The sequence below is a fragment of the Pecten maximus genome, chromosome 6 (assembly GCF_902652985.1).
Source record: "Pecten maximus chromosome 6, xPecMax1.1, whole genome shotgun sequence".
Classification (NCBI taxonomy): domain Eukaryota; kingdom Metazoa; phylum Mollusca; class Bivalvia; order Pectinida; family Pectinidae; genus Pecten; species Pecten maximus.
In genome coordinates this window covers 3634097-3649713 of record NC_047020.1, presented here as the reverse complement: position 1 = coordinate 3649713, position 15617 = coordinate 3634097, and the positions used below count along the sequence as shown (strand labels likewise).

The 15617-nt window shown below is 39.3% G+C and overlaps 1 protein-coding gene across 9 annotated transcripts in view; it reads right to left on the bottom strand.

The window, feature by feature from the left end:
* Nucleotides 1–15151, bottom strand: part of LOC117328750 (mucin-5AC-like) — a 102114-nt gene extending 86963 nt beyond the window's left edge. For 2 of the 9 annotated variants that reach the window (XR_004533039.1, XM_033886265.1), the window contains exons 1-2: nt 11624–11854; nt 4494–4705 (exon numbers count right to left, since the gene is read on the bottom strand). Coding sequence is in view for 8 of the 9 variants with exons in the window: in XM_033886265.1 (XP_033742156.1) it covers nt 4494–4581 (88 nt within the window). In the remaining variant the exon portion in view is untranslated. Of the gene's footprint in view, nt 1–4493; nt 4706–5315; nt 5461–11264; nt 11364–11623; nt 11945–15130 lie in introns of those variants that run through there. The other 7 variants (XM_033886269.1, XM_033886271.1, XM_033886270.1 and 4 more) reach the window with 7 other exon arrangements.
* Between the last annotated feature and the right edge of the window lie 466 nt (nt 15152–15617).

The window sequence follows — 15617 nt, the reverse complement described above, 5'->3', positions numbered from 1 at the left end:
GACTTTCAAATGTTGATTTGATTTCTTCATAACCCTTCAGTCTGATATGACCTTCATGTTCTCCAGGGTTTGTTTGCAATGATGACAGTAACAGAGCATATAAATGAAGTTGATATGGAGTATCACTTCGGCAAGATTTCATTATATTAAAACATTTCTGAAAAATGCTGTTGTTCTCTTCGCACATCTCATTTTCAGACAGTATATGTTGTAGTATACAGTAATGTGCCAAAAGTATTCGGCCACGTCATATTTTTACGATATATTTCGTGCATTTTGAAAAATTTTCAATGAATATTTAGGACTTCGTTTTTCAATGTATTTTCTTGAAATTCCATACATAGAGGTTACACAACGAGTGGATGTTGGATATGGAATTTATTTCACACGAGTAAGTTATTTTTTAAAAGTTACAAAAGACGCGAGCTTTAGCGAGTGTTTTTTGCAACTTTTAAAAAATAACTTACTCGTGTGAAATAAATTCCATATCCAACATCCACTCGTTGTGTAACCTCTATGTATGGAATTTCAAGAAAATACATTGAAAAACGAAGTCCTAAAAATTCATTGAAAATTTTTCAAAATGCACGAAATATATCCAACAATTTCGAGTCATGTGACCTGTTTCTACCACAATAATATGGGCTTGAATCAAAGGGAAACGTGGCCAAGTATAATTTCGCGTATGCAAATGAAGTGTACCGGTGACATCCGGGACCCGGTGATGTGACGTCATTAGATTATTGATGACGTCAATAACAGTTGCAGCTTGGGTCAAAGTTGAATAACACGGCGTATTGTGGTAGAAACTATAGTAAACAATTGTTAGATCATTCACCTGATATTTTTTACATACTTTTCCGCTGTGTAATTTTCCAAAAATAGATAAATATAAGCATGTTGCCCGAAATGTGAAGTCACTTTGCTCTTTATTCTTACTTAATAATTTCATTACTAATCTTTTTTAAATCTTAAACATGCAATATCTCTTGATATTAGCTACATAAATTTATGCTATTGTAACTAGTTCTTGTTGTTTTAACACCATATTTTTCAACCAATGCGTTTTTTAAAACCCTTAAACATGTTTATGTTTAATAGCTTAAACATGTTTCAGGTTATTTCAAACCATAAACATGTTCGAGTATAAAAAACAGGCCTTATATTGAGCAGGTGATCTGACTTTGATACTGTGCCAGGTGATCAGAACCCTATTAATGTACATAACAGATATGTACTATTGTTTCTGAATATAGTAGCCTTGGTTTCTTTGTCGTATATCTGGAATAAATCCAGCTTTCTCAATGAACTACAGATTTTGTTTTTAATCAGGCGGGAATGTGTTTACAGTTTAAATGAGTATGGCAAATTTCAACATGTGTTCTTGTGATTTTTCTTCTATATGTACTTTTGAACAGATAGTCTTGTAATTGTTTATAGAAACTGAAACTGTTTAGATTAAGCACTACATATATATAACTAACATACGGTATGTGTAAATGCAAGATTATGTGTAAAAAATATCAAACTACACTTTGAAAATTCTTAAGATGTGCAAGCTAACCCCATGAAAAAATTGCATACACTCATCAATTCCAGGTTCCTGCATACAGCATTTTACTTCATAGTGTTACACCACTTCTTAGGTTGTTTATATAATTAGACATTTAGCATGTACCATAGCGTTTTGTGGATCTACAGTTCTCGTAAGCATGTCATACTCAAAACCAGCAAAGGAGAAACAGCCTGTTTGGTTTCGGCATTTGTAACAACCTTGGAAGTGAAATAAAGTTCAGTCAAAACATTTATTAGAGACATATTGGACAAAATAATCAATAAAGTTCTGTCAGGAAAACAACAAACTGTGGTGAAAAAGACAGGATACAATCTAAAAATCATATCTGAAAACTTTTTTTTTATCATGAATGACGTTGCATGTTGCTGCAAGATGGAATAAAACATGTTTACAAACTTGTATTATTCATTGTAAAAAATCATCTAGAACACGGAGATTTGTGGAGTTTCTTATTGTAACAAATCATTTACTACATAAAGGAATTGAATGGTTTTCTATATCAGTCACTGACCTAGTTATGTGGTAAGAGGTTACTAAGTGGCCATCACTATCAACTATACAAAACTTACCAGTAACCCTCTAAACAATTTAGATCAACAGTGAAAAAATACAATGAAGTTTTCTTGATTAAAAGCCATTTCATGGCTCTGAGGTTTTTATAATCCTGTCACTTATTTCGACATTGAAATGCAGTGGAAGTTTTCCTCTGAACTGCTTGTAATTCCCAATCTGGTACAATTTATCACCAGTAGATTATAAAATCACTTCATGTAACCCCAGGTATTGTGACATAAATGTCAAACGAAGATTAGTGAATGTCAAGACAATCACAAGATAATGACCTATAGCTAGCCCTGATTTTAGTCAATAATGTACACAACATTAACTTGTATGGGAAACTCTTAGGCTTTGTAAATAATGAGCAGATTTATATTCTTGTCCAAAAGACGAACAAAATTACCCATAAGGCTTAGGGCCATGCATCACTTACTTGGTTATTCTGAAAGGAAGTTGGAAATCTGTCCAATAATTCAGCAGATATCCCCTAGAGTTTTAGTCATTTTATATGTTTAACTTATTAATTCAGCAGATATCCCCTAGAGTTTTAGTCATTGTATGTGTTTAACTTATTAATTCAGCAGATATCCCCTAGAGTTTTAGTCATTGTATATGTTTAACTTATTAATTCAGCAGATATCCCCTAGAGTTTTAGTCATTGTATATGTTTAACTTATTAATTCAGCAGATATCCCCTAGAGGTTTAGTCATTGTATGTGTTTAACTTATTAATTCAGCAGATATCCCCTAGAGGTTTAGTCATTGTATATGTTTAACTTATTAACTCAGCAGATATCCCCTAGAGGTTTAGTCATTTTATATGTTTAACTTATTAACTCAGCAGATATCCCCTAGAGGTTTAGTCATTGTATATGTTTAACTTATTAATTCAGCAGATATCCCCTAGAGGTTTAGTCATTGTATATGTTTAACTTATTAATTCAGCAGATATCCCCTAGAGTTGTAGTCATTTTATATGTTTAACTTATTAATTCAGCAGATATCCCCTAGAGGTTTAGTCATTGTATGTGTTTAACTTATTAATTCAGCAGATATCCCCTAGAGGTTTAGTCATTGTATATGTTTAACTTATTAATTCAGCAGATATCCCCTAGAGGTTTAGTCATTGTATATGTTTAACTTATTAATTCAGCAGATATCCCCTAGAGGTTTAGTCATTTTATATGTTTAACTTATTAATTCAGCAGATATCCCCTAGAGGTTTAGTCATTGTATATGTTTAACTTATTAATTCAGCAGATATCCCCTAGAGGTTTAGTCATTGTATATGTTTAACTTATTAATTCAGCAGATATCCCCTAGAGTTTTAGTCATTGTATATGTTTAACTTATTAATTCAGCAGATATCCCCTAGAGGTTTAGTCATTGTATATGTTTAACTTATGCTCAAGTGCTAGGGATAATATCATCACAGTTTGTTTGGAATATGTCTAGTATGTAGCCAGAAAAGGAAGTAAATCTATCATACCACTTTGGTAAAGTCATTCAGTCCAGACAATTCTTCATGGGCTGATCAGGTTGGTACAAGTACAATTCGGTTAAAATCTGATGAGTAGTTTGGGAGGAGATATCAATTAACTCCAAGTCAATGCCAATTAGACCCTTCCTGCTACCCCTCCAGGAGAAATTCCTTTTATTTGTACGTAACTTTGGATCCCCAAGGGTAATTAAAGCCTGCTTATAATTACCACAGTTTAAAAGAAATCTGACAAACTGTTTAAAAACATTATTTATAACAACATATGCTATTTTGTTCAATCTTTTAATCCAGGCTTTCATTGATCTATATGATTTTGATTCTCATTAGCTCATTAGTTTGCACCATACATACAGTGAATGTGCATGTGAAGTAGTATGGAGGGATGTAATATAATTAAAGCCTTTTAAGCCTACTCCAACAGTCCCCAACATGATCAGCCCCTTTTTTATGTAATGCTGATCCAAATAGGCTAAGGGTACATTTGTTAAAATTAAGATGAAATATTTCATGAAATTAGGGAAGAAAAGGCATTAAAACCAAAATAGCCAATTTCTGCCTCTGTGACCTTTCAAACCTTGTAAGATAGTTGTGAGCAAAAAGTGTGATAGTCAACAACAAACTCACATATGGTATATTTTGATATCTGATGCAGAGATTCTTTGTGTTCAAAATTTAATAAGAAATTATTTTTTCCAGGGCAGAAATCCATCAAAAATGGTATGTCCAGAGTGATATCGGTAATATTGTAATTTCATATTTATATTTATCAGCCATATAGAGCAATGGAATTCTGCGGATAAAACACATGCAGTATACCTATAGTCGTATCATGACTTTTGTATTAATGCCAACAATTACCTTCAAATGTGACTTTGGCCCCTTCATCTTCTTGACCTCCAACTGCTCCTTGCTCAATGGGAGTGATCTCCCCTGATCCTGACGACATCTCCACTATGTTATCTCCCCTCACACCTGACACATTAAATCTCTGGCCAGAATCACACAACTCCAATCACCTCTCTGGCTGTTTCAGGGCCATTCTCTCAACAAACTGGTCGCCACCAGCATATCTGAAGGGAAAATGACAAAATATATCAAAATATAGTTATAATACATAGCATTTCATAGGTTTTAAGCCAGTATATAGCTAAAATATTAAATTTGATGAATGATAATTCCAATTTACAGATGTATTATCCTATATAAAGAGGTTTGGTCAACCTTCCACAATACTATAATCACACCTGAACACAGGACATGTGTGACTTTAACATATTACCTACTATGCTAGTGTCCCATTGAACCCTTTAAGACACTCCTAATATTTCTGGGAAGATTAACCTTAAAATGTCTCCGTCATTACACAGATATACTAAACTTACAAAACTTCAGACAATGAACAGGTTGGTGTTATAGAGCTGCAATATGCACCCTCTCCATGCCCCCAGCCATACCTACTAAAGACTCATTAACGGTGTTTACTACAAGTCCTTAACACAATAACATACGCGAGTCCTTAACACAATAACATACAAACTATTGACCTGTTGACTAGTTATATCCAGTAGTGTCAGACGTTGTTGAGATACAAGTCTAATTGTGAAGATCCACTTCACACGACTTAGTAAAATCACACAAAGCCATTGATGCAACGAAAAACATGATTAGGAGATCACACACCTACAAGCTCCGTACTACAGGTACAACATTGGCAGCTGTACAATGTCTGAAGAGGAACATATTAGAGCTATGTTTACATTGTAGCTCTTCCCCACTCAGTAAAATATCTCCATAAATCTTCCATCAACTTTCCTCTCTGGCAGACTATGGTGCACCACTACCTGCCAGGAAAAATACAACTGTAGGTAATCTCTAGTCGTTTACACACCTACACATGTATAATTTAACTGTACACCTCAAACCTGATATCACTTGGCACTGCTGCCGTAAGCTGCCACAAACTTGGGATATTTATGACCTTGGATGTATGAATATACATAACAATGTCTATCAAATCAATACAATTGTACAATAGCCTATTAGTGTATAAACAGTGCAGGACTGATATAATAACATAACTCAGCCAAACCCATCAGAAACTGTCTGGAGTCTCTATCTGCAACCTCCCATCAAGGTTGTTTTTAAGTTCTGACTTTCTTTAGATTACATTTATCAGAGAAGATGAACATCTAACACATGTCTTTACACTGGTTTTGTCTTGATGAATGATGCCATAAGTCATCTTACAAGCCTCTCCTCCAACTCTGTAACCCCCTCATTCCTTCTCATCCCCACCACTTTCTAAACCAATTCCCTTCAAAATCATTATGTTAGAAACATCATAATTACCTTATCACTTCTCTCAGCCGATGTCAAAAAAATACTTGAACTGCCATGAAGGTAAGGCATGACAAGCGATCACTGGAGGAGTTGTTGATACTGACTGGGAAAATATACACACCTCCCCCCAACCTATATACCTCCCATTGATTATATAGTCAGCCTCCCAACCTATATACCTCCCATTGATTATATAGTCAGCCTTAGACTGCCTTACCAGCAACTTGCCAACTTTCCATTCTCCCTCAATTTTAGATTTCCTGAACACACAGATGAATACACAAATGCAGATATAGTTCATTCATATAACACATCACCAGCTTTTTTGGCCCCCCCCCCCCCCCCCCCCCTTTCCCTATGTCCCCCTCTCAGAATTCTCTATAAATACATGAACACATGAATGCAGAATTTATGTAGTAAAAGTTTTTATGAATATTTTACCATTTTGATATACTGATATAAGAATGACTGTAATCAAGGGGATAGGAAACTATAAATGAGAATGTATAATACAGAGAATGAGAAGGTAATGGATATTGTGGGGGGGGGGGGGGGGGGGGGGGGGGGGGGGAGGGGGGGGTTGTATATATGTGTGTGTGTGTGAATTGTCATGGCTGCCATTGGTATTAATATTATAACTTACTATATATATATTGTACATGAAACATGTTAAATGTAATCTGAAGAAAGAGATTGTCCGACAGTATGGGGAGATGGGGAGAAGTATAACTTTGATAAGATGGGAGAAATAGTATACCTCACTGTATCAAATAGATCGAGCTATAATATGAATCCACTTCATTGTGTTTTCTCTATATTCATTTCCATTACATAAGTTAACAAAACTTGTCACATAATCATATTGTAAACAGAAGGAAATTCATTATGTGGTATTGTGTTTTCTCTATATTCATTTCCATTACATAAGTTAACAAAACTTGTCACATAATCATATTGTAAACAGAAGGAAATTCATTCTGTGGTATTGTGTTTTCTCCACAGTTGAAAAGAAGAAAGTTATCAGAAGGAAAATAAGCATTACACTTAGTATAATCTCAAAGTCATCTTTAAGGGCTCTGTATACATCTTCATGTAAACTATACCATCCAGCTCGACCCTTATGACTAGCTAGCTGTTTACAAAGAAACATGTCTGTTGTGTTACTATTATAGTGATAATGATACATATGGCAGGCAAAGTTTTCTCCTGATGTTTTTGCACTCCAAGTGTAACCATGGCAGTTTTGTAGACCTGTAATCTGTCACTGGGGCACGCCAGCACCACGTTTTACATTAGAACCAGTCTGTGTATTTTGACTACCACAAATGTCACTCTCACTCATAATCATGGACACAAATCATCAAGGGATGAATTAATGGTAAATATGTACTATACATTGTGTGTTGCACAATGCACCTTCCTTCGTAGTATTCAAAAAGTTAAACTTATTTTTAATCATTATAAAATACCGAATGACATCAAATATCAATTCACCGCCTCCCTGTCACCCTTACATATTACTAATTTCCCTCGAGCCCAGGGCAGTCATATTGCCTTTAACCCCCTTCGACCCCTCCAGCCCTGTCATATAACCTTTTACCCCCTCCCCGCCAACCGAAATATATAGCATTTTACCCCCTCCCCTCCAGCCCTGTCATATAGCCTTTTACCCCCTCCCCTCCAGCCCAGTCATACTGCCTTTAACCCCCTCCCCTCCAGCCCAGTCATACTGCCTTTTACCCCCTCCCCTCCAGCCCTGTCATACTGCCTTTTACCCCCTCCCCTCCAGCCCTGTCATACTGCCTTTAACCCCCCTCCCCTCCAGCCCAGTCATACTGCCTTTTACCCCCTCCCCTCCAGCCCTGTCATATAGCCTTTAACCCCCTCCCCTCCAGCCCTGTCATATAGCCTTTAACCCCCTCCCCTCCAGCCCAGTCATACTGCCTTTAACCCCCTCCCCTCCAGCCAAGTCATATAGCCTTAAACCCCCTCCCCTCCAGCCCTGTCATACTGCCTTTTACCCCCTCCCCTCCAGCCCTGTCATATAGCCTTTAAACCCCCTCCCCTCCAGCCCTGTCATACTGCCTTTTACCCCCTCCCCTCCAGCCCTGTCATATAGCCTTTAACCCCCTCCCCTCCAGCCCAGTCATACTGCCTTTAACCCCCTCCCCTCCAGCCCAGTCATATAGCCTTTAACCCCCTCCCCTCCAGCCCTGTCATACTGCCTTTAACCCCCTCCCCTCCAGCCCAGTCATACTGCCTTTTACCCCCTCTCCTCCAGTCCTGTCATACTGCCTTTACCCCCTCCCCTCCAGCCCTGTCATACTGCCTTTTACCCCCTCCCCTCCAGCCCTGTCATACTACCTTTAACCCCTCCCCTCCAGCCCTGTCATACTGCCTTTTACCCCCTCCCCTCCAGTCCTGTCATACTGCCTTTTACCCCCTCCCCTCCAGCCCTGTCATACTGCCTTTTACCCCCTCCCCTCCAGCCCTGTCATATAGCCTTTAACCCCCTCCCCTCCAGCCCAGTCATACTGCCTTTAACCCCCTCCCCTCCAGCCCTGTCATACTGCCTTTAACCCCCTCCCCTCCAGCCCAGTCATACTGCCTTTAACCCCCTCCCCTCCAGCCCAGTCATATAGCCTTTAAACCCCTCCCCTCCAGCCCTGTCATACTGCCTTTTACCCCCTCCCCTCCAGCCCTGTCATACTGCCTTTAACCCCCTCCCTCCAGCCCTGTCATACTGCCTTTAACCCCCTCCCCTCCAGCCCTGTCATACTGCCTTTAACCCCTTCCCCTCCAGCCCAGTTATACTGCCTTTTACCCCCTCCCCTCCAGCCCTGTCATACTGCCTTTAACCCCCTCCCCTCCAGCCCAGTCATATAGCCTTTAACCCCCTCCCATCCAGCCTTTGTCATACTGCCTTTTACCCCCTCACTCCAGTCCGTCAACCTGCATTTTACCCCCTCCCTCCAGCCCGTCATACTGCATTTTCACCCCCTCTCCCTCCAGCCCTGTCAACTACCTTAACCCCTCCCCTCCAGCCATGTCATACTGCCTTTTACCCCCTCCCCTCCGTCCTGTCTACTGCCTTTACCCCATCCCCTCCAGCCCTGTCATAATGCCTTTTACCCCCTCCCCTCCAGCCCTGTCCATACTGCCCTTTTACCCCCTCCCCTCCAGCCCCAGTAAATGCCTTTTACCCCTCCCCTCCAGCCCAGTCATACTGCCTTTAACCCCTCCAGCCCTGTCCATAAGGCCTTTTACCCCTCCCCCAGCCCAGTCATACTGCCTTTTACCCCCTCCCCTCCAGCCCAGTCATACTGCCTTTACCCCCTCCCCTCCAGCCCTGTCATACTGCCTTTTACCCCTCCCCTCCAGCCCAGTCATACTGCTTTTAACCCCCTCCCCTCCAGCCCAGTCATACTACCTTTTACCCCCTCCCCTCCAGCCCAGTCATACTGCCTTTAACCCCCTCCCCTCCAGCCCAGTCATACTGCCTTTTACCCCCTCCCCTCCAGCCCAGTCATACTGCCCTCTAATCCAGCATCACATGTAACAACCAAAAGAAAAGTCCAATTTCCTCTAGGGGGTTAATTGTCTTCATTCCATTTCATCCTGAACTGATCGACAGTGCAAATAGAAAGATTTTTGTATCTTGAAAAAAAAAATGCAATTGTTGTATCAATGCGTGATGCTGGAGATAAACCAGTGACAACTGCATATATCAACAGAAACATTAACAGTTTCTATACATTTGCATACAAATGGAAAATTCTGTCATTTTTCACCTCAGCATGTTGTTAAATGTGACACACAAATGGTAAAGTGCAGGAATAAATTTGATGTGTGGCACAGTAAACATTCAACAGCAATTAAATTTGAATGATTCTTCAATACATCATGGCTGGAATCAATACAGCACACATCAGCAGAATTGTTTACTGATGACGTCCCATGATCCAAGGATGATAATTCACCCACTTTTGTCATTTATCAATTAAATCCATATTATGATATACTTCAGCTGCTGCTATCCAGAATGTATAAGTAATTAGAGTCTTGGTGTCAGAACATCAATCCTGAAAATCTGCCCAGATCAAATATATACTTCTTTAATTTGTATGTAAATTAAAGGCATCAAAACTATATGCATCCATCCGACATGGATCATTCACTGGTTTCAAACAGCCAACACTAACAACTATATATAGATACATGTGTACAGTATCCTTCTCCCGAGACAGGTTTAACAAACATAAACTTCAAAACTTTATATAAAGTTTGTTGTGTGGATGCAGAAATAACTACAGGGCATATATTATACTTTCAGGGGTGTCTTTTTAGGGGCAATCTGCTTTCGATGTTCTTGGCTGTACCATTATGTTTCGTTGCTATAGCAACAGTAAGAATGCCCCCAGTTTTGACATTTCGTTTGCCTTTTCTTTTTTTTTTAAAGAAATTTGGCAATGACTATTATTAAACTGTATATTTGTGAAATGGTCAAGGTAGTATGATCAATCTTGAATTTGTCCACTTACAAATATAAACAGCTTATAACCTTTCATGCAAATTATCCTAACATGACCATAGCCAATCAATCCTGATCATTGTCAATCAATTCTTAAGCAAACTACAGTAATGAATAATATACCCCTGTCACAGTCAGTAGTCACAAACACATAAACATCTTTCTGTTTGATTCAAAGTCCTAGAAAGGCACATGTCAGAGGCAGCTGGGGAATATATATATATTCCCTCCCACCATTCCTCCTCCATATCCCACAACAGTTAGATTGGGGAACATTTATACAAGGTTTATCGATAGGATCGAAAGGCATTCATATCTGATTTTAATCACATGGCCATGAAAGACAAAAATAATGTTTAGTTTTTGCCAGATGAGAATGTCTTAACACTATAAACATCAATCTACATCAATTTAACACTGAGGTGAATTTTCTAAACATATATATATATACTCCGGCTACAAACCCTGAACATACTCCGGCTACAAACCCTGAACATACTCCGGCTACAAACCCTGAACATACTCCGGCTACAAACCCTGAACATACTCCGGCTACAAACCCTGAACATACTCCGGCTACAAACCCTGAACATACTCCGGCTACAAACCCTGAACATACTCCGGCTACAAACCCTGAACATACTCCGGCTACAAACCCTGAACATACTCCGGCTACAAACCCTGAACATACTCCGGCTACAAACCCTGAACATACTCCGGCTACAAACCCTGAACACAAATAGATTACATTAACCTACCTCACAGATTGAACAGTTGATGTTATATCCAGAGTGCTAGCTTTCTCCACTATCCTGAAATTTATATCTAACTAACACAAATTCACTCCAATATCAAACAGGACACGAAACACATGTGCTACATCTATACTCTACATCTACCCAACATGTAAATGTATATATATGCTGCAGCTCGATCTGTGGTAGACTCGGCCTTGACACAGTGGGACCAACACCCTGTATACCAGGCTAAACATTCCATAACTTTTACCTGTACAATAAATAACCTTTTTAAATCAAAGAAAAGTTGAAGACCTAGATAAAAAGGTGATGTCTGCTCAACCATAAACATACACAAAAGATGTACAAATATATCTTACCTGCAGTAAAGGACAAAGGTGGGTTCAGTAGGAACTGTAATTATATAGGAAGAACACAATGTTATGCCTGCAGGTTAAATCTTCAGCTTTATCACACCAGTCAAATCAGAATCAAAACCCATCAAGACATAGAGATATCTCTTCACAACTGATGTAAGATGACAAGCTGTCTTTGTGTTGTCTGGATCAAGTCCCGCTAACTTTCAGAAAACAACATGTGTAGTACTACATTTAGCTACTGTGTGTTGATAACATATCTCCCCCGTTCCGCAGAGATATACTCCAAACAGAACAAGTTGGTCCCCATATTGTCAAAACACTGTCACTGTGAAAATGGCTGTTTGTAAAACATGTTTCCACACCAATGATCTAACCGAGATAACCAGTAATGAAAATATTGAACCAGCCTGAGATAGCCTGATCGGTTGAGTGGGTCGACAGAGCTGATCTGTAAACCTGGGTATATATATACTGTACACATTCACTGTGTTATTGTGTCCAGTCACAGACAGGGGTACACAATGGTCTGGTCACGCTCGTCACTTACAATGTGGTCACACTATCACACAATACACACAGAGTGCTGTCCAGTCACACAATGTAGCCACTACACACAGAGGGCTGTCCAGTCACACAATGTGGCCACTACACACAGAGGTTGTCCTGTCACACAATGTGACCACTACACACAGAGGTTGTCCGGTCACACAATGTGACCACTACACACAGAGGTTGTCCGGTCACACAATGTGACCACTACACACAGAGGGCTGTCCAGTCACACAATGTGGCCACTAGTACTACACACAGACAGCCAACTGGTCACACAATGTGGCCACTACACACAGAGGACCGTCTTGTCACACAATGTGACCATTACACACAGAGGGTCGTCTGGTTACACACCGTGACCACTACACACAGAGGGTTGTCTGGTCACATTACCCACACACAGTGACCACTACACATGGAGGGGTGTAGTCACACACAGTGACCACTACACATGGAGGGGTGTAGTCACACACTGCGACCACTACACATGGAGGGGTGTAGTCACACACTGTGACCACTATACATGCAGGGGTGTAGTCACACACTGTGACCACTACACATGGAGGGGTGTAGTCACACACTGATGAGTGACCACTACATATGGAGGGGTGTAGTCACACACTGTGACCACTACACATGGAGGGGTGTAGTCACACACAGTGACCACTACACATGGAGGGGTGTAGTCACACACTGTGACCACTACACATGGAGGGGAATAGTCACACATAGTGACCACCAAACATGGAGGGGTGTAGTCACACACTGTGACAACTACACATGGAGGGGTGTAGTCACACATAGTGACCACCAAACATAGAGGGGTGTAGTCACACACTGTTGAGTGACCACTACACATGGAGGGGTGTAGTCACACACTGTGACAACTACATATGGAGGGGTGTAGTCACACACAGTGACCACTACACATGGAGGGGTGTAGTCACACATAGTGACCACTACACAGAGATGTGGTCTTCTATAACCCCAATATTTTGGTAAACATAGACTATAATGTTATTAAGTTTGACCGACTAGTTTATGATGGACACTTACGCTTTGGTCGACATGGGTACATTGTGGTTTATGAATTGTGTCCAGTTTATATAGAGATAGGTGGGTATACGTACTAACCACTAAACTATGATAGAGACACAGCCTACAGCAGGTATGTTCTAATTTGTAACTCGGTCAACCATACATTTTAATCTAGTCACAATTGAATGCTTAATAGTTTGTTGGCATATTACATAAAAGTCAGGTATAACATACAGATCTCTCGCGTTATCAATAACACACATTCATACCTACAGGCCTGTAACCTTGGCCAAAATATTCTTGTAATTTTAATTGCTTTCAAAATCTTGTCCAGAATTTTAAGTAAGTGTAGAACTCCAATAAATGAAAGAGATATAACTCATTATTAAATACCCTGAGACTTATATATCTATGTTTGTGATCCGGAAATTGTTCAGTGACAATCGCCTGTGGATTCGTATGTGGATATTTTTGTACCTGTCACCATGTATTCCTGTTCTTTACCACGTTTTTCTCTTATTTTCACCAAAACTTGCTCAACTTCAATTATATTGAGGTGAAGTATTACTGTGTACAATCTGTATTCTTCCATCAGTAAATTTATCTTGGGATTAACAGCTATATTCATTAAGATGGTATATGTTAGCTGGTCTACAGATTAAAACCTTATCATATATCCCATATACAAGTCCAGGTAAAACATGCACACAGGGAAATAAGAATCTGTCACACTGTCACACATCATGCATACCAACCTTGTTCTTTAATAAATTCTATATTATCTGTGTCATGTAATTATAATGTGTCCATAAATCATAGGTAAATGTGGTTATAATTTTTCAAACATAAGTTAATGCTTCAGTTTAAATTTTTTATAACCGATATATTTTATATTCAATATTTAAGGGAAATTTGTTTCAAACAGATCCCAACAAACACAGACAAGGAATGTTTCCAAAGGTGTAATATTTTTTTAGCATTTGAATTTTTTTTTTTTTTTGTACACTATTCTGGACTTCAACAAAATAACATCTCATAGAGTTCAAATTTGTTAAGAAGTTTAGTCCCACAGGATCCATCCTTTACAGAATGGTTGGTTGTGACATTTTTTGGCTTCCCTGATAACAATAATTAAATATTCCCGCGTTTCGTCAGTATAGCGGGAATAATTTGTCTTGAACGACATCGTATTACTCGTGCTAGGCGCACGCTCCGCGGGAGCGGGTACACGTGTACATACCCGGGTACACGTGGTCGTGAGGTCACTTTCTAGCTGCCATCTCAGCAGGGCGGACACAGCTAAATTTTCATTTGATTTTTCCTGTTTTTCAAAAAATATGGAGTGTACATGTAATACAAATATCAATTGTATATATTTCCTCGATAACGCAGGTCCAGCGTTACCCCTAGGTACACCTGTAAGGGTATAATCGTTTTCCCGCCACCGCGGATACAGGTTTCCGGGGGCTATCTCCGGTTTTTCCTGGGCGCCAGGTGCATACTGATGACGGGGATATTGTATTTTACTATTCAAATAGTTTTCCAAAGTTTCATGTACATCTGTATCATGTTATTTCAGAGGAGCGATATCGTTTGAGTACGGAATATTTGTACAAAAGATCGGTGTATATACATTAAACATGCATAATTTTGATTAAACGCCGACTGCTATTACACGGGCACGCTAGTACGGCAAATTTATATTTGCTTTTGAGTTGTATTTTTGGAAGTAGTGGAGTGAAGACTAGATGACTGCAATATGGTGCAGTGGTGATCCAGCACTTTACAAGCAATTTTCTATATCACTGCTCTCACCTAAAATGACAGGACATCTTAATTTTACAGAATGACAGAACAGTAGAATGATTTTCAAAGGCCCAGATAAAGACATTATAACACCAACACACAACATTTCACCTGTAGGAGATTTGACAGCACCAGATTGCCGTGGACTGCAGGCCTGTAACTATCCAACAGATACCACAAAATAACCTGACTTTCACACAAATATTGTGATCCACCGCAATCTGCAGCCCAAGTAATGTAGCCCGAGTCTTCCTGTTTATAGATCAGCGTTATCTGTCCTTACTACTACAATCTGCCTGGGATCCCTCATAAAAGGGGGCGTGTCTTTGTACCACTGACAAGTGTAACATTAAGTAGACAGTCACCAGCCTATTAACTTTTATGATGTTCTCATTTTCAATTCCATTATTTAACTATAAATTACATGGTAGCTTTATCAACACTCAAATGATTTATAAATGATATTCGAGGCATAAAATCTTATCATCTTGTTTCTTTTTACAATTAAACTACATAAATTTAACTGGACATCTAAATCTGATTCCAGCATGAAATTTTATTTAATGGATTTCGAACAAAACTATTTTTATAAATATGA